Source organism: Cebidichthys violaceus, unplaced genomic scaffold (assembly GCF_023349555.1).
Source record: "Cebidichthys violaceus isolate CVI_PGR_0920_01 unplaced genomic scaffold, fCebVio1.0.p SCAF_39, whole genome shotgun sequence".
Taxonomy (NCBI): domain Eukaryota; kingdom Metazoa; phylum Chordata; class Actinopteri; order Perciformes; family Stichaeidae; genus Cebidichthys; species Cebidichthys violaceus.
The window spans coordinates 2,185,660-2,203,738 of record NW_027176583.1 but is presented as its reverse complement, the minus strand read 5'-3'; the positions used below and the strand labels follow the sequence as shown (position 1 = coordinate 2,203,738).

Genomic DNA, 18,079 nt, shown 5'->3' with positions numbered 1-18,079 from the left:
ACTTGTTTTATCTCTTTCACCAACTCACTGGTGTGACCGATCAGAAGCACGGTAACATGCGTATGCATTGCTCTTAAACAAACCGTCCGTTGTCTCTGTAAGCTTCAGCCTTTATGTGTCGGTATCTGCATGAGGCACACAGAATATCTGCACATATGGAACCAATGTTTCATAGAGGGATACATCTGAACGTGATACATCTGAACTGTGTACACAGGCCCTCTGCACCACTTACAGAATTGCCTTGCCCACTTGTGCTGTCCTTTTTAATTTCAGTTCACACGGGCGCGTTGGTCCCCGACCTCCAGGTCCCTGACATCATTGTGAAGCAACCCGCTTCCTAATCCACCTGGTTGTGGCTGCTCCAGGGGTTTCACATGTCCTTATGCAGTGCGTAGGGAGAGGAGGCATGCTGAGAAGCCCGGGCAGTTTTAATCTGCCCCGGTCCCCCAGTGGCATGGAGTGGGACCCTGCAGGCCCCTGGCCAATCTCTCTGCCTCTCTTTGAAGGTCTCCTTAATCCCCTTACACACACACTTCCTTGCCACTCTGTGTGTGTGTGTGTGTTTCCGTGTGTGTGTTTTTCATGTGTGCGTATGCTTGCGGGTCGAGTGTAGGCGAGCTGCGGTTAAGACCCTGCATCTCCAAAGGTCCTGTGCCGATTGAGACTCGTGCACATTGTCTTTATTCTGCGTCTTTGTCTCTCACACGGCGCTTTCTACATTGTCCACCCACGGTAGTTTGTGATCTTCCCCAGGGGCGCTGCTCGGGCCAAGCTTCATCTGCAAAGTGGGAACACAGACAAACAAACACACACACACACACACACACACACACACACACACACAGAGCTTTCATCTCTGTCTCTCCAGCGACTGTGTGTCCCAGTGTTTAGGCAGGGAAATAGGATTGTGTAGAGCTCAGCGTTTCGAGAGCCCACAGGCCTCAGTCAGACGCTGCCCCTCCAGTCTGTGATGCCTTGCTCTGCCAGCCGTCGCTGAAGTCATTTCAAACTCTCATGCTCTCGGTCCCACCAACCAGCTCTGGACCGATGGCTTTCTTTGCCTCCTCCGTGGTGTCTCCAGTTTAGAAGCTCTGTGTTTTGGTTGGCCTTCCTTGGGCTCATTTGGTTTGTTCATCAGTCTGTTGTTTGTTAGCGGTGGTGTTCACAACACTTCACTTGCTGTCTACTGCGCTGACTGGTTCTCCCATGGTGGAACGCTGGGTTGTGTTCACTGGGGCACAACAAACTAAAACCAACCGTCTCTCTTTCTGTTCAAAGCGCTCTGTTGACTATCAGATGACACTATCATACAAAGAAAACAGAACATCCAGCAATGCAGTGTAGGGAGCTGGCTGGTCAGCGATCACAGTCCTCATAAGAACCATAGTGTAAGTTGTCTTTTTGCTGACCCAGTTGGTGTAGAGAAGATTCATTTTCATGTGAATTAACAGCTTTGTCCCATAATCTCTCTTGCATGTGAGTAATTGAAGGAGGTATTGGTGATGTTTTTGTCAGCTTGTATGGATTCAGATGTGCAGAGGACACCCAAGGAAAGAGTGTTCATGCATATGTCCGTAGATCCATTCCAGGTTTGAATCCACGTCTGGCAGGAGGTGCTTAGATCCCTGTTTGAGGAGTCAGGATCTCTGAATGATGCAAATCCCCGAGCGGTATTTAAAGCTCCGAAATCATCCCTGGCCAAATCCCTTCAAGATATTCCCAGCTCGATTGGATGGCATTAAAGGATCGCAGCGACGGAACAATGCGCCGTCTGGCAGCCCGGTGGAATGAGGTCTAAACGGAGGGGAGGGCGGGCGAGGAGAAGAAAGACCAGAGGTGGATGAATAAGGTAGACCCTGAGTGTACAACTAGGGAGTAAGGGAGGACAGAGGAAGGAGAGGGAATGTGATGGACAGCAGGGAGCACATGAAGAGAGAACGGGACCGGAGGAGCAGACAGCTGTTTATTGGGCTGATCCCTCCTGCTCTTCTCCGGTGACATCTCATCTGTGTTTTCAAATCCGGTGCAGACTAACGAGCTTTAATGATGCATCTAAATCTCGTTGTTAAATCTGTATGTACTTCTCTAGGTTATTTATGCGAAGATTAATCCGCTCTTAATGCCGTTATGTTACATGGAATAACAGCCCGGTCTCTGAGGATAAACAAGATCACTCAGAATTTCTGCTCTGCTTTTCCTCCACTAGAAACGAAAAACTGTTTTTCTCTCTTTCAGTTCAAGAAAGAGCACCGAGTCTACCGAGCTGGTAGAAAAACAGATTTTCAGCCCGTCTCTTTTTTTCCGTGTGTGTGTGTGTGTGTGTGTGTGTGTGTGTGTGTGTGTGTGTGTGTGTGTCAGTTGATACTGATGGGTCCAGCACAGAGAACCGAGGCTGCCCACTTCACCCTTTCATCACAATAGAAGGCTATTATAAGCCCCGTAGATCCAGGAGTCAGGGCCCAGGCTGCGTCCTCCAACCGTACCTACTCTGCATGTAATGGATGATGAAGAGGAGCTGTGGACGTAAACCAGGCTCCACCAGTTAAACGCATAGTAACACCCAGAGCACCAGCCAACACGTGCACATGACACAAGTCTTCTGCTCCGAGGCCCTCGTGAGCTTTGTTGTGATGCTGGAGATGAAGTATGAACAGAAGAGTTGGTTCCTGACTTTCAACTGTACCTCGGTAAGCTGCGTGATTGACAGTAATGGGGCGGAGCAGCCGTGATGAGTTTGTAATAATCTGACTGGAGTCAGGTTCACTTCTATGCTAATGAGCGAGTGTGTTGGTGGTTTAGCATGACTAATGGCGCACATCGCTAACAGAGCTGTCTGGCAGCGAGGACGGGAGGAAAGGAGGAATAAAGCGGCTTTGCCGGGGTGTTGTGGAGGTGTGAGACAGTCGGAGAGGAGAGTTGCAGGAGATTGCGTTGTTAGTCTTTGGGGAAAAAGGAAAATACAGTTGAGGCCTGATTCCCTTGGCAGATATGTTCACAAAAAGCCGAAGAGCAAGGCAGAGGAAAGAAAATTGCCTTTGAAAGTGCAGCCGTGAATCTGAGAAAGGACATGCAGCACTTACTCCAGGACGTTCTTTAAAAGTGCTTTTTATGAAAGAGAAAAGGAGAACGCTTCTCTGTTGGTGCAGTTTGTTCTCCTGTAGCTGATTGATACACAACAAGGGTTTGTTTCCATGGATTGTAAATATGGAGTGTTTACTGATTGATGCATGCTTTTCCATAAGAAAGAACACAATGTTTGTTTCGTATACGTGTTTGTTTGATTGATAGTCTCGTCGTTGAAAACAGGAATCTGGTTTGTGTTTTCCTTTCTTTCCCCAATCCAACTTCCCAGTTTGCTTTAGCTGACGTGAGTTGATTAAACTTCTCGTCACTTGTTTATTTAGTGCGGAGAAGTTTTGGAGCTCGCTGCGAATACTCGTTCCTTCCTCCTCTCTAACCTTACGCTTCTGGAGAGTGTGGAATTGTTGATAAGTCGTCTTGGCAGCGTGGCGAGAGTAATCATTTTCCTCCAGATGTTAGAGTTTGGGAAGGAACCAAGAATAAGGCGAGAGAGGGAGGGGTACGGGAGGAAAACCAGCTGCTGCTGCCGCTACCAGTTCCACCCTCTACATGAAGTCATCTACTCCTCCCTCCTCCACTCTGCAGGATTCTTTCCTCCCCCTCTCCTCTGGTTCTCAGTTCTACACATTCTGCCTCTCTGTGTCCCAGGAGGCAGCCGGGGCAGGCTGTGTTTACTGCTGAGGTAATTGGAGTAGTTTGGAGGGAGCCTGACCCTGGCCCCGCTCAGGCCTAAGGTGTGTGTGTGTGTGTGTGTGTGTGTGTGTGTGTGTGTGTGTGTGTGTGTGTGTGTGTGTGTGTGTGTGTGTGTGTGTGTGTGTGTGTGTGTGTGTGTGTGTGTGTGTGTGTGTGTGTGTGTGTGTGTGTGTACACATGTGCGCATACGCCTGTTTGTGATGACTGGCAGTGAGGCCAGGGAAGGGAAGTGAGCTTCAGCCAGTGTCAGCCCTCTCGGGGCAGACAAATTGGTTTTCACTACGCTGTCTTGTCTTTTCTTGTCTCGTTTTCTCCCGCTCTCCCTTTTCTTCTTCTTGCATATCTCTCCACCAACTCCACACATTTATTCACATTTTTTCTCTTGTACTTGGGTCTGCAGCTCTTCTTTCTCTCCTCCTGGTACTGTTTTGTTCCACCTCTCATTCTATCTGTGTCTCCGCTCATCATTTCATCTCTGCTGAGCTGCATAGACGGTGACTCCTGCCAGACATGAGCAGAAAACTCCCCCTCAGCTGCAGCCGAGACGTGAGCAGATTCACCCGAGCATCCAGGCGCCTGTAGTGTTTATCTGCGGGTGAGATGGATGGGAGAGGGCCCTGAGTCTGGGGGGAGTGAGGGCCTTCTAAGCGCTCTCAGGCAGCCGCTCATCTGTTGCTTCGTGTCGTCCACACGCGGCATCGAGCGTGAGCTCTGCTGTCTGTAACAATCGGCTTTAGCTACAGTGTGTTTGTCATCAACTTCTGAAGCTGTGCTCAGGAGGGAGTGCAGCGTGACAGTGATTTAACATGCATCGAGTGACCTCATCGCAGAGTTGTCGGTTAGCGGCGGTGGGACACGGCTCGCCTACTTTAGCTCATCGCACTACGGTCTCCGTTCTCCTCCCTCCCTGCTCCTCTCCCCCTCCTTCCCTCCTTCCCTCATCCCTCCGACTTGCTCCTCCCTGATAGCTTTTACCGCTCTGCTGATTTCACAAATAGGACTCATTGATTGAATCTGATTCTTGTGGATAGAGCAGCTTTATTGAGTGGCTTTTCCGCTGATGGACAGGAGCGTGTCGGTGTGTGTGCTTGTTACGCACATGCACGTGTGTGTGTGTGCACGTTAGGGACGATAAAGGAAAACGTCCTTTCCCTCATCCCTGTCATTTTATAATTCAGCAGCTATTCCTCTGCCGGGAATTCCAGCAGCCAGATCATTACAGACACACACACACACACACACACACACACACACACACACACACACACACACACACACACACACGCGGTCCTAGTGACGGCTACGTCTGAGTGGATGCTTTATTATGGGTGGTGCATGCTGACTGAGAAGTCAGTTAATTGTGGCAACACCTTGAAGTGTTAACTGCTCTCCCCGGCGCTGTTCATCAAGCATTCATCTAAGCTGTGCTCCTGCAGGAGGAAGCTGCTCGGTCCAGCTGCATTATCTTTTGGTTGGACCTGATCTCACAGCTTCTCTGCAGCCGCCTCCGTCCTGCTATCTTACTTGTTGTTGTGCAGAACCGGGGTGCGAACACTACCGACACCGTCGCCGCCCATTTAACCCTCGCAGCCCCGCAGAGCCACCATCACAACACACACAAACAGCCTGACACTCGGCGTGCACGTGTCTTGAGGTCCATACAGTGAGACCAAACCCGCCTCTAACAACCTCTGGAAGTGCTCGTTATTTTTCTCTGAATTTTAAAAGACTACTCTTCGTCACAAAGCGTTTTAAGTGCGGCCACAATGACACCATTGGTCTGTGGTTCTCCATTTGAGAGGAACATCTAAGGAGCCGTTTGAATTATTGTTGGTCGACAACAGGCCTCCGTGTTATGGAAAGCTACCGAGCAAAGAGCGGATGGTGTTTATACAGCTCTCCATACGCTGACAACAAAAGAGCAAAGACAAGCGTTTGATTTATCGTCGCCACCAGCGTGTTGAGCTTGGAGAGCATCGTGGAGCCTCCTCCGCCATGTGCATCTGGTGAAGTTATGCTCTTATTTTGTCTCCTCTTTTTCTCTTTCCTTCCCTCATTTCTCAGTTTTGTCGAGCAAGTCGGCTTTGGCCCGCTTCCAAAGAACCACACACACACACACACACACACACACACACACACACACACACACACACACACACACACACTGAAGGAAAAAACAGCTGTTTTGATTCATGAAAGCAAAGTAGAGACTTTTTTGTTGCTCTTTATTCTGTACCCAGGTGTGAAGTTGAAGAAGTGAGTTTAATCTGTGATGTAAATAAGGAGAGCAGGATGTGTTGTTGTATTCACTAGTGTTCAGTGTCTTTCAGGTGTGATCGGCTGTTGTTTCAGGACTGTATATAATACAGAGAGATTTCAGCGTCTCATTAGTTGTGATTTTGGCTCTCTGGTGAGTCGGGTTTACTTGCCAATATTAGCCGGGCTAGCTGTCGACCCGGGCCGTGTTCAATTAGCCTGGTGTGGTTTTCATCGTTGACACTGTGGCCCTCTCTTCACCTAATGAGGAACAGAACGGGGCGACTATGTAAGAGCTTATGTTTAAGACAGTTTACAGTTTTCATAACTATAAAGTGGATCATTTGGACAACTGGTGCTCGGGCTTTGATTTGATATAAAGCAGCTGTTCAGTTGCACACGACCGTGTTATTTTGAACAGAATGATTCGACGATCACATTGTGATCATTCGTAGAGCATATTCTTTTAATGTTAGTCTGCATTAGAACTGAACATCTTCTCAGCTCTGTGATGCACATCATCACACACTGAATACGAGAAATATGTGAATCGGTTCAGTTTCATCGCCGATGTTTGCATTGATAACCGTCTGTCTTCACAGGGGAAGTGTTGTGTTCTCTGAGTTCCCCATTACAAGAGCCAGAGCACAGTGGAGGGAGCAAGGGAGAGCAAGCAGCAGAGAGAATCTCCTTGCTTCATTAATTGGCAGCTCTGTGGTCCACTAAACATTGCGCGCGCGCGCGCGCACACACACACACACACACACACACACACACACACACACACACACACACACACAGCTCAATGTGTGAGCTGCGGCTGCTTTATATTTAGTCAGGGAGACCAGGCTCTGTCACTTGTTCTCTTGCTTAACCTCGCTCTTTCTCTTCCGCTCTCTGTGGCCGTGTTGAAGAGGAGTCTCATGGGAGGCTTAACTCTGAGCCCTCATTCTCTTCTTCTGCCTCTTTCTCTTCTTCTACCTCATTCTCTTCTTCTGCCTCTTTCTCTTCTTCTACCTCATTCTCTTCTTCTGCCTCTTTCTCTTCTTCTACCTCATTCTCTTCTTCTACCTCTTTCTCTTCTTCTACCTCTTTCTCTTCTTCTACCTCTTTCTCTTCTTCTGCCTCTTTCTCTTCTTCTACCTCATTCTCTTCTTCTGCCTCTTTCTCTTCTTCTACCTCTTTCTCTTCTTCTACCTCTTTCTCTTCTTCTACCTCTTTCTCTTCTTCTACCTCTTTCTCTTCTTCTGCCTCTTTCTCTTCTTCTACCTCTTTCTCTTCTTCTACCTCTTTCTCTTCTTCTGCCTCTTTCTCTTCTTCTACCTCTTTCTCTTTTTCTACCTCATTCTCTTCTTCTGCCTCTTTCTCTTCTACCTCTTTCTCTTCTTCTACCTCTTTCTCTTCTTCTACCTCTTTCTCTTCTTCTACCTCTTTCTCTTTTTTTACCTCATTCTCTTCTTCTACCTCTTTCTCTTTTTCTACCTCTTTCTCTTTTTCTACCTCATTCTCTTCTTCTACCTCTTTCTCTCCTTATCGTCGTCTGAATAGAGCGCCGTGTTGTTTGGCTCGCTCCAGGAGTACAGAGGTAGAGTGGAGGACGTTCAGGCTCCGCCCTCCTGCTTTATTGCTGCCAGCGCTGGCGGTGTGTTTACAGGCAGATGCAGGCTGTACGTCCTCGAGCCGCCCTGCTTTGTGCTCCAGTCTTTGTACTGTATAAGTTGAAATGATGAAGCGTCCACTTTTTAGCTTTTAGCAGCGAAAGGCACCAGATCAATAGTTCACTTGTGGAGAGACGGAGGTCGGCGAGGCTCCGCCTGGATCACCACACCCTTCAGTCTGCAGAGTAACTCCCATGAGGCCTCAGCTGAGATTATGATGTACAACCTGGAATCACAGGGCGCTCCTGTTGTCATGGTTATTGAGTGTTCGGCAGCTTCAGGGGAAATGGATTTTGAGGGGTGGGGGGGTGCAGAAAGCAAAGGGGAGGAATGGATGAGTGGGGGGGGGGGTGCTATCTTAATTGCTTTCCGTGAATAATTTCGGTCCTCTAATTTGGCAATAATGACAGCGGCTGCGGCTTTTGTATTTATTTATCCAAACATTAATTGACGGCGCTGACATTAGCCAGGGCGGTTATGGCGCATTTGATTGCGCACAAGGGAGCAAAGAAAATTACAGTAATTATCATTCTGATATGGATTATGAATATGCATTCCCACACTTAATGTGTCTGTCAGCATTTTAGCAACACGGCACTCTGCCTCGACAGCAGCACTTGAGCTTATCTCCGTCTCCGCTCCTCTGAACCCGGTCCAGCCCGGTGCTGGTGGAGAACATCGTCTGAATGATTTAACTTCCCCACCGCAGCGTTTTAACAACACCCGGGCATGTGATTGGGGGAAACGGTCGCCATGTGGCTTGTTCCAACGGCCCCATAAAGGGGCCTCAGCTTGTGGAATTAATTGTAATAACGTGCGGTGGTTATTGTGAACGGACATTAAAGCTCCCGTCGTTTTCTCAGGCCGAGGGAGAAGACAACCTGAAGAAGATGCAGCTGATGGAGCTGGCCATTCTCAACGGGACATACAGAGACAACAACATCAAAACACGTAAGTGAGCCTCCATAGACGCACAACTCGCACAACCATGAGCAGCTGATCTGTGACCTCATTACCATACGTGACTCTGATATGTTCTGTCATTAACTGTCATGATATCTGTGACACTAGCAGACCTCTTTCTCTCAAGCTCTCCAAACAATCCATGTTTACCTCCCACCTACCCAGCCATGAGTAGGAGACCTTCCATTCTGTTCTACCCCCCCACCCCCCTCCGTCCTGCAATCCAGACGCCATCACTCTGAACCACTTGCTCTTGTGAACTCTTCCAGCTCATTGCTGTATTCCACCTGCTTACCTCTGCATGTCGGTCACTAGCTCACATGTCTACAGTGTTTGCTCCGTTATCAGTCGCTCTGTTCATATTCAAGTCATCCAAAGTTTAAGATCATTATTTCATTCATTTATAAATCCAACACAAAGAAGCCTGTTTGATTAAAGCCTCAGGGTGAGCAGCGTCTCTTCAACTGGATCAACTACAACAAGACGTCTCTAACTTCCTGCTCACACGTTCAATATCAAAATAACATTCAGCCATCAAAATGAAGCCGTGTTGGATTCATAAATGACGACGACGCATCATTTTGTCTTTTTCCAATTTTGGATTCCCAACTGAATATGAAAATAACAAATTCTACACTTTAATCACCAAAGTCCATTTCTAAATGCATAATCACATCTATGACATAATGAGTCATTTAAAGCCCAACTATTCCAGAACCTGGACCATGTTCTCATCATTCAACATGTAATCTACTGTCACACCATCACAAGCTGTGTTCTTCCATCTACATGGACTCAGATGTATGGAGAGACACTATAGGTGTTTAACACATATGTGCTCAGATGTTCTGGTCCACCTCTGACTCGTCACCAAAGCACTTGATTTAATATTCACACGACACGATGCAGAACCGCTCCACACACACACACACGAGTGTGTTGTACGTTATCCACCTTAAATGGACGGCTGACTGTGGGATCAACATCTTCTACTAACAACTTACCGTAGTAGGTTCCCATCGTCCTCGATGACCTGAGTCCTGTCCATCGAGTGTTTGTCCTCTGCAGACAGTCAACAGCTCGTTTCTGTTGGCATGAATGTTCACCTCACCCGTGCCGTCGGTAGATGAATGTTCAGCTGCCGTGGTGATTTGTAAGCTTTGAATGCTTTGGGATGACGCAGCGTTTCGTGCTTCCTGTGTTTTGGTGTGAGGGGCGTTGATTTTGTTTTGTTTGGCTATGTTGACTTTTCCTTTGCAACAGATTGTGGCTTTAGTGGTTCACCACCATGATCATTGCATGGACTAATTCTCCCTTTTGCCCCCCTTCCTCTTCCCCTCTCCACCTGCCACTTCCCGTTACCTCTTCTTTTTCCTCCTTTTGTACTTTCACCTTTCACTGTTCATCTGTGATTATGATCAACCACACTCCACTTTTATCTCTTGTCCTTCTTCTTTCTTTCTACTCCTGTCCTTTGCTCTCTTGCTTATGGCAGCCACCCTTGCATTCTCTCTTGCAGCGGCGGCAGCGGCCGCTCAGGGCCAACGTCTCATAGCGGCCCCCACGGGTCAGGTGTTGCCTCCCCAGGCTCTCCGGCCCCAAACACCAGGCGGGGGCCCCATCATGAACCTCATCCGATCCCCTCAGATGGCCGCCATGCTGCCCAATGGCACCCCCACCCTGGTGCCTCCCTCACCGGATGGCGGTCTTATCTACACCACCCCGTACGACTACCCTTACGCCCTGGCACCCACCTCCCTGCTGGAGTATCCCATCGAGCACAGTGGGGTTCTAGGTAAGAGAGCCTGGGGGAGCATGGGTCCAGGTACAATGGCCAACTTTAGCCAGCTTGGACAGGAGAGCTTGTTTTACCCCGGAGCTGGGGTGCTGGACGCGGCCGCCATGAGCCACAGTCAGGACTTGTTGAAAGGTAAATATGTCGTGTCCACCTGAGGATCAAAAACAGACAAACTCACAGAGTGGATGTGCTGGTGAAGCTCTTGGTAATGGGATGACCGGCTATGTGGCTCATATGGACACTGTATTAAAAAGGCAAAGGGGGACAAAATAAAAAGCGACCTCGTGAGGACTAGGCTCCTGGAAAGTTCTAATCTAGACTAAAGTTACTTCACTGTTTTTAGTTGCGTTCTCGCCAAACACTTGTGCTCTCAGGTTTCGACGTTCTCTTTTCTGCAGGGTTCACATAGGAGCGCTCGCCTCGGTGTGAATCGAGGCATGCCGACAGAAAGGCGCTGGCGTACACGCAGCCTGCTCTCTAACCCTTTCATGCACCGGCCCGGAGGCACATTCAGTCTGCGGCAGATCCCCTCGGATTTCTGCAGCTTTTGAAATCATTTCTCTGTGCTGTTCTCTGCAGGCAGGCCTTGATGCCTGTAGATAGTCCCTCTCTCACTCCCACTGGGGATGTTCATTAAATTCCTCAATTCTTCCCTTTTTTCTCCCCCCCCCCCCTCTCCGTTGTCTCAGCTTCACCCCTCTTGAACTCCAGCTATATGCCAATACCTGACGCTCCCCTTAGCTTGTGTCAGGAGTACAGTTCAACGTGAGGGTCTATGTATTCTATTCATAAGCTCAACACGAGAGACACCCGACATCTACTGATGGAAGCGTCTCACATGAACGCCGTGTGTTTTACTGAGGCCGTGGTTAACAAAAGCAAAGCCGTCTCCCCCGTCAAGACGGGAGAGTCGGCTGCTTTACCGTCCTCCTCTGACGCTGCTCAGCAGACACTAGCCTGTTGTAGCTAACCCGTGTGTGTGTGTGCCTCTGGGAGCCGTGTGTAGAACAGACCGGGGCGGCTGGCTGGCTTTTCTCTCTTTAACTTGCAGGGTTACACCAGCTTAGTGCATTTTATTTACTCACATTATCGATCGGTGCCTTCAGCAACACAGGGCCCTGTGTGGAAACACTCTCTCTCTCACACACACACACACACACACACACACACACACACACACACACACACACTCACTCGTGCACTCGGTTCGGCTGCCTGCGCTACTGTATTCAGCCACTATTGGCTTCTCTGAGCAGAAAGGAATGTCCGGCCATCTGCTCCTCCAGAGTCGTGGAGGTGGTTCCATAGTCGTCAGCCAAAACTGTCTTAATGCGACGCCACAACGGAATCCTTGTTAAATTGTAGAACTCGTTCCTCGCTCCCCTCTTCCTCTGAGAGAACTTAAGTTCTTACTTCCTGCGCCTCACATTTTTGTCGTTTTTTTGTCGCAAACAAGCTCGTTTGTTTGCGTTGCGTCCAGGAGGCGGCGGCGATGCCTGCAGCAGGAAGAGATCAGCTGTGATGTAAGAGGAAGATGACGGCCTCTGCTGCCAGTGAGCAGATTGAGCTGGAGAGAGATGGGGAACGAGAGGCAGAGGCAGGTGGTGTCTGCCACTATTCAATTACCATCAGCGCGATATTGGATTTCCCCACCTTTCAAAAATAAAGAGACAAATTTCTCTGTCCTCCTCTGGACCCCAGAGGAAGACTCCCGTTATGTTTAGACGGCCCAGAAGCCTTCACCCTGTGTTCAGAGACTCCTCTGAGCACCGTGGCTCTTATTACTTAACTTATGCTTTTTTAAATACCAAGTAAAACGACAAAAGAGGCGTATTATTTTTTCTACTGCATTTTCTACACATAAAAAAGAAGCTGTGTGTGATGTATGTGAGTGAGTGTGTGTGTGTGTGTGTGTGTGTGTGTGTACATGTACTATAACCTGTATTCTGTTGCTCTTCTGTGTATTGTTGTATTATCTGAGCATTATGATGATGATGATGATGATGATGGTTAAAATGTGAATGTTACTGTTTTTCCCCTGCTCAACGTGAACGGTTTCTAACCTTGTGGACCTGTTACGATCCAGGTGCAATGGCTACTAAAGTGAGACGGCATGACACGCGGGTCCATCCTTACCAAAGGATTGTGACCGCTGACAGAGGTCAGTTTAGTCTCCTAGCTACACTATTGATTGATGACTTTCAATGATTATTATGCCTGTTATGCCTCGATGCCTTAGTTAGGAGTTTGTACATCATCTGTATTGCATTTTGTTTTCCTCCCCCCCCCCCCCACACACTACCTTCCTATCCCACACATCCACACGCCAGCTAAATGGTGCCCTGTGGTCTGCACATTGTGTTTACATGTAGCGCTGCACACTGTCCTGTAGAGGAGGTGTGTCACAGCGGCGTCTCTGGTCGGTGCAGCTGAGCAGAGACGGGCGGTGTTAAAGGTGCACCGTCACATTCCTCTGGGCTCCTTCCATCATTTACGTCACTTATCTGCTCGGCTCATAACTAGAACTATCATTATGAAGTGCATCCGATGCTTCTGACAGACGAGTCGTCACCGCTTCACCTCTTATTTCCTATTGAAGACAGACGCACAGACACGAGCATCTCCACTGCGCATAGAATAAACACACATTCAAGATATTTCAGTTGTACGTGAGGTACTGTCATTTTATATTTCAGCATTTTATATCAAATGTATTTATGGTTCTGGTGTATATTTATACTCTATAACAATATACTGCTAAATAAAGAGAAGGAATCGTGAACCCATGATTCATCCATTCATTGTAGCGGTAGTCACATAACACTAGTGAGCCTCCTCACCACTAATCACAGAGTAACGTGCACCTGGAGACACTAAACCACTACATCTCTCTTTCTGTTCGTCTCTTTGCTTCTGGTTTTGGGAGGGGGGGGGCACAATGTGTGCTTAAATGACACCGCCATGCTGCCTGATTCGGGGAGGGGCTTAGCAGCAATGACGTCATTGTGTCGATCAGCCGGGCTGGGGGGGGGGGCATAAGAGATTGCATTCATTTTATTGTAAAATGATGTCATTCCAGTCTCTTCCTGCTGACACTAATCCCCTTTCTATCTTTTTGTTTCTGTTTGTTTTGTTTTTTGTTTCTAACCACCTAGCCGCCACCGGCAACTAACACATGACCTTCTGACCTCTGACCTCTTCGCCCAATGACGAGCCGCCCGCCCGCCCGCCGTCAGTTCACTGGTAACGGCCTTTAGCCTCTCGGACGCAGGAGAGAGGGAGAGAGAGAGGGGGAGAGAGGGAGAGAGCCCGTACAGTTACCCTAACAAAACAAAGTAGAGAACCAATGGAGAACCGACAGAACCCGACAGAACCCGACACGTTGTGTAAGATCCACGTTTTTCCCTCTGTTCGTTGAGTTCAGTTCCCATTCTTTCTCTTTCTTTTTCTTCATGAATCACATCCCGGGCGTTTGTGGTATTACTCATAAATCTGCACTGAACATGTTTTATAGCAATAAAGACCCCCGCCCCCCCTCCTCTGAGGCGCTCTAAATTGGTGACCTCACTTGAGTCAAAGTCCAACGTCTGTTTGACGCAAACCTTTTGGTTTTAGAGTAATCACATGCCCCCCCCCACCCCCCCCCCCCCCACCCCCACCACCACCACCACCACACACACACACACACACCTGTTGGGAGAGAAAAAGAAATGGAAGGAACGAGAACGCTCACATTAACGTGTTTAATTCCTGTCATTCTTCAGTGTAGTGCATCTGTTGAGCTCTGAATATGTAACGATGAGCTGACACATTCTGGGTGTGCCCCTCAAACAGCTTCCTGTCTGTTTTAAAGCATGGCTGACGTGATGCAGAAACAGCTTTTTATGATTTATGTGTTTTATTCTTCCCTTTACTTTGACTCATTTCCTCCACTTGATTTTGGTTTCTCTGTTGTTCATATTTGACTAACTAGCTTTGCTTGAGTGGACTAGCCAGAATGAGGCAGGTGTTACCTCTGGAAAACAAAAGCAATCTGATGTTTGAAGCTGCAGGAAGGATGAGGGGAAGGTCACGTTTGGGCTGATGTGTGTGTGTGTGTGTGTGTGTGTGTGTGTGTGTGTGTGTGCGTGTGCGTGTGTGTTTTTTAATTACTACTACAGTGAAAGTAGGGTGTGCTGAGGCATCGGGGACACTGGGGCAGCACGTATTAGCTGCTGACCATTGCTACGTCCCCGTCCACACTACATCCGTCATACAGTGCCTGATGATGTATTTAGGAAACGATCTCAATGAGTTAGCTGAGCTGAGATCGAAAAGACAAAAAAAAAAAACAAGTATTAAGGTATTAAGTGTGCATATTTAGCCAAAGGGTTTAACAATGAATTATATATCTGCCATTATGCATCGGCCTCACAGAGGGCTCTTTGTGACGCTAGAGTCTGGTGTGAGTCTGAGGAGCAGCCAGTCAGACGACTTAGAGAGCAGATCAACACTACACCACCACCACCACCCTGCTCCATGACAGTTAAGACTACACCACCACCACCCTGCTCCATGACAGTTAAGACTACACCACCACCACCCTGCTCCATGACAGTTAAGACTACACCACCACCACCCTGCTCCATGACAGTTAAGACTACACCACCACCACCACCCTGCTCCATGACAGTTAAGACTACACCACCACCACCCTGCTCCATGACAGTTAAGACTACACCACCACCACCCTGCTCTGACAGCAGAGCTCTGGACATAGATGCTTCTGTCTGAGGTTTCTATTCTGATTCATTTCATCAGCCGCTTTGCCAAAAGAGTTTTTGTGTCTTTACTTTATGTTTTTCATCTCAACATTTGGCCAATTTTGTTTTTTAAATGTCTTTTTTTTAATTTTGTAGCCCAAGTCATCAGGTGGGCATAATCTGAGCCTTAGAAAACAAACGTTTGATTATTTTCAACACATGACGACCCCTCTAAAGCGCATCCACAATGTGTCACACCTCCACCTCCACAGTGTGTCACACCTCCTGTGATCGTAGTGTAGCTGCTCAGTCTGGTGTTCAACTCTCTCAAGAAGAAAATAGGATGTGAAAGCCATGCCTGCCTGTTCAAATTGCTTTATACATACGTCTTATATATACATATATATGTGTATATATATAAATATATATACATATATATACAAATGTAGATATCTGTCATTGCATATACAAATACATAAGTGAACAAAAAACTAGATAATTTTACAGGGTGCTGGAGAAGATAAAAAAAATTTAAAATCTATTTTTGCCAATTTTAGCTTTTGATACTTTACTTGCAGTTACAAAATCTGAAAAAAAAATGAATAAAAACCAGTTTGAAGGTGCAGAGGAGCAGAGAAGACGTGCTGTTAGTGGACGTGATGGAAAGGAAGACGAAGACCAAAACAGTGGAACCCTTAAAACGAGGATGGGAGCGTTTAAAGATCTAATCAAAGTGCCTTATCAACAGCGGCTTCTGTTTCCTGAGTATTCCAGTTGTGTTCAATAAGACCCAGCACCCTCCGAGAGGCGCAGAGAGCGGCGCTCCGAGTCGAGCGGGTAGTCCCGCCTCACCGCGGCGTTCCCCGAGTTATTCTATGCAAAGAGAATAGCAGTCGTTTTGACCAGCTAACATATGTGCCATGGTTTGTCTTCCTGAATAGTTCAGTTTCTTTTCCTTTACTCGATGGCCCTTTACTCTGCCCTGTGCAGGACGTGTCCTCTTCTTATTTACAGTCGATGAACTGTTGTCTTGATTTTTGGTGACTGTGACTAACTTCCTAGAACAAAATTAAACTGCCAGTAGCAGCGCAGTAGTCTGCCTGAACACGTTCTGATCACGAGCTGAGAGGAACCCGACGTTCTCCGCGATGAGGGACGCGTCACGCTCGTTTCAATAGCTGTGAGCTGAAGGCAAACGACCACCATCGAAACCACCGCCAGGGTTCTAGCGGACCGGTTCTAGCGGACCGGTTCTAATGGACCGGTTCTAATGGACCGGTTCTAGCGGCCGCGTGGACCGAGCCGAAGCTCTCCAGGTACTGAAACGAGCGACCCTGACGAGTTCTCCTGACACCGAGCTGAGCTCCTGATCCCAGCGTTCTCCTCGGCAGTTTGTTTTCTATTCATAGCTCTCTCATCAAGCCGTTGCGCCGAAAGGTCAATTAATTTTTCTTTCTCAGTGTTATTATTTTAAATTGAAATGCAATATTAAAGTGGAGCAAGTGATGGCTATTCAGCATTTGACAGTATTAAGAAAATTCCTTCTGATGTTACACCGTGCTGCGTCATTGTGAGCGGTTAACGGTAGACCGCCGTGTTCTCTCTGGCCTGCCTACATGTATGATAATGTAATTAACAGCCATTGTTACAGGTTTATAATGTATTTTTCTAATCTCATTTTATATGTATATTAATCATGTTTCTGAGTGCTTTTTTTTCTTTCTTTTTTTATGAAATCCACATGCAACTCCCCCCCTCATCCTCCTACATCTGGACCCGGTCTGGACCCGGTCTTGACCCGGTCTGGACCCGGTCTCTGGTGGGGAGTGTTGCTCCCTCGTTATATTTGGTTTTGTTTTCTTGCCGCTTGTTTAACTCATTAGCTACTTTATTAGTTTCCTTGTCATAAGTATTTTTACATGCTTGCGTTTAGTTTTCATGGTGTATGCTGTTACTTTTCTTATTAACCTCTTGGCATTTATTTTAATAAAACATTCTTAGTAAGAATTTTACTAACTTGCTGATATTTTGTCTTGTTTTTAACCAGTTTCATGAATGTATTACCTGGTCTGGTTCACGGACTAACACCATTAAACACACACACACACACACACACACACACACACACACACACACACACACACACACACACACACACACACACACACACACACACACACACACACACACACACACAGAGCCTAACTGGAACCTGCACGAATTGATCAGCGTCCCTCACTCCGCTCACGCTCTCACCTCTGCTGGAGAACCTGCTGACGCTCTTCACCCTCCAGCGCTGCCACTGTGTCTCGTCTCTGTCGGGGACGACTCGGGGGGGGGGGGGGGGGGGGGGGTTATATGAGGTCACATGAGGTCACTGGTTCACCTCTGGGTCAGCTGATCAAAGCTCTGAACTACAGACTCCAGCTCGTCCTCTCTAGTGTTAGTGCAGGGCTCGTCATAATCTGTGCGCAAACACTGTCAGTCATCTCAGAAGCATTCGTTTCACTGTGAGCTGCGTTCTAAATGCTCTATTTATTTACTGCAGACACATCGTGGCTGTGATGGTCTGAAGCTGTCCCCGGTCTGTCTTTTGTCTCCATTGCCTCCCAGGCTTGTTATGCCTGATAGCGGTGTTATAGTGATCGCCAGCTGTTCTCTGTTTGGTGAACACTTCTCCCAATTCAGCTTATTGATATAAAGGCTAACACTCCGTAATGCTCAGACGACGGCGTGCCGGGTGACGGCGTTCTCTTCCTTCAGCGGAGCGCTGCGTTCAGCGAGCTGCTGTCTGCTGGTTCCTGTCTGAAACGCTGTGTGTTCACTCGGCTCTCCTCTGTTCAGCTTCTCTTCTTCTCCACTAATTCAAGGTATTGACACTGACA

The 18,079-nt window shown here is 47.8% G+C and overlaps 1 protein-coding gene across 6 annotated transcripts in view; it reads left to right on the top strand.

Annotated features, from left to right (window-relative positions):
- Positions 1–17,206, top strand: part of qkia (QKI, KH domain containing, RNA binding a) — a 64,462-nt gene extending 47,256 nt beyond the window's left edge. The window contains exons 5-8 of one of the 6 annotated variants that reach the window (XM_068726266.1): positions 8,555–8,642; positions 10,150–10,449; positions 12,539–12,613; positions 13,608–17,206. In XM_068726266.1, the coding sequence (XP_068582367.1) occupies positions 8,555–8,642; positions 10,150–10,449; positions 12,539–12,613; positions 13,608–13,624 (480 nt within the window). In that variant the 3' untranslated portion in view covers positions 13,625–17,206. Of the gene's footprint in view, positions 1–8,554; positions 8,643–10,149; positions 10,585–12,538; positions 13,235–13,607 lie in introns of those variants that run through there. The other 5 variants (XM_068726263.1, XM_068726265.1, XM_068726262.1 and 2 more) reach the window with 5 other exon arrangements.
- The last annotated feature ends 873 nt before the right edge of the window (positions 17,207–18,079 follow it).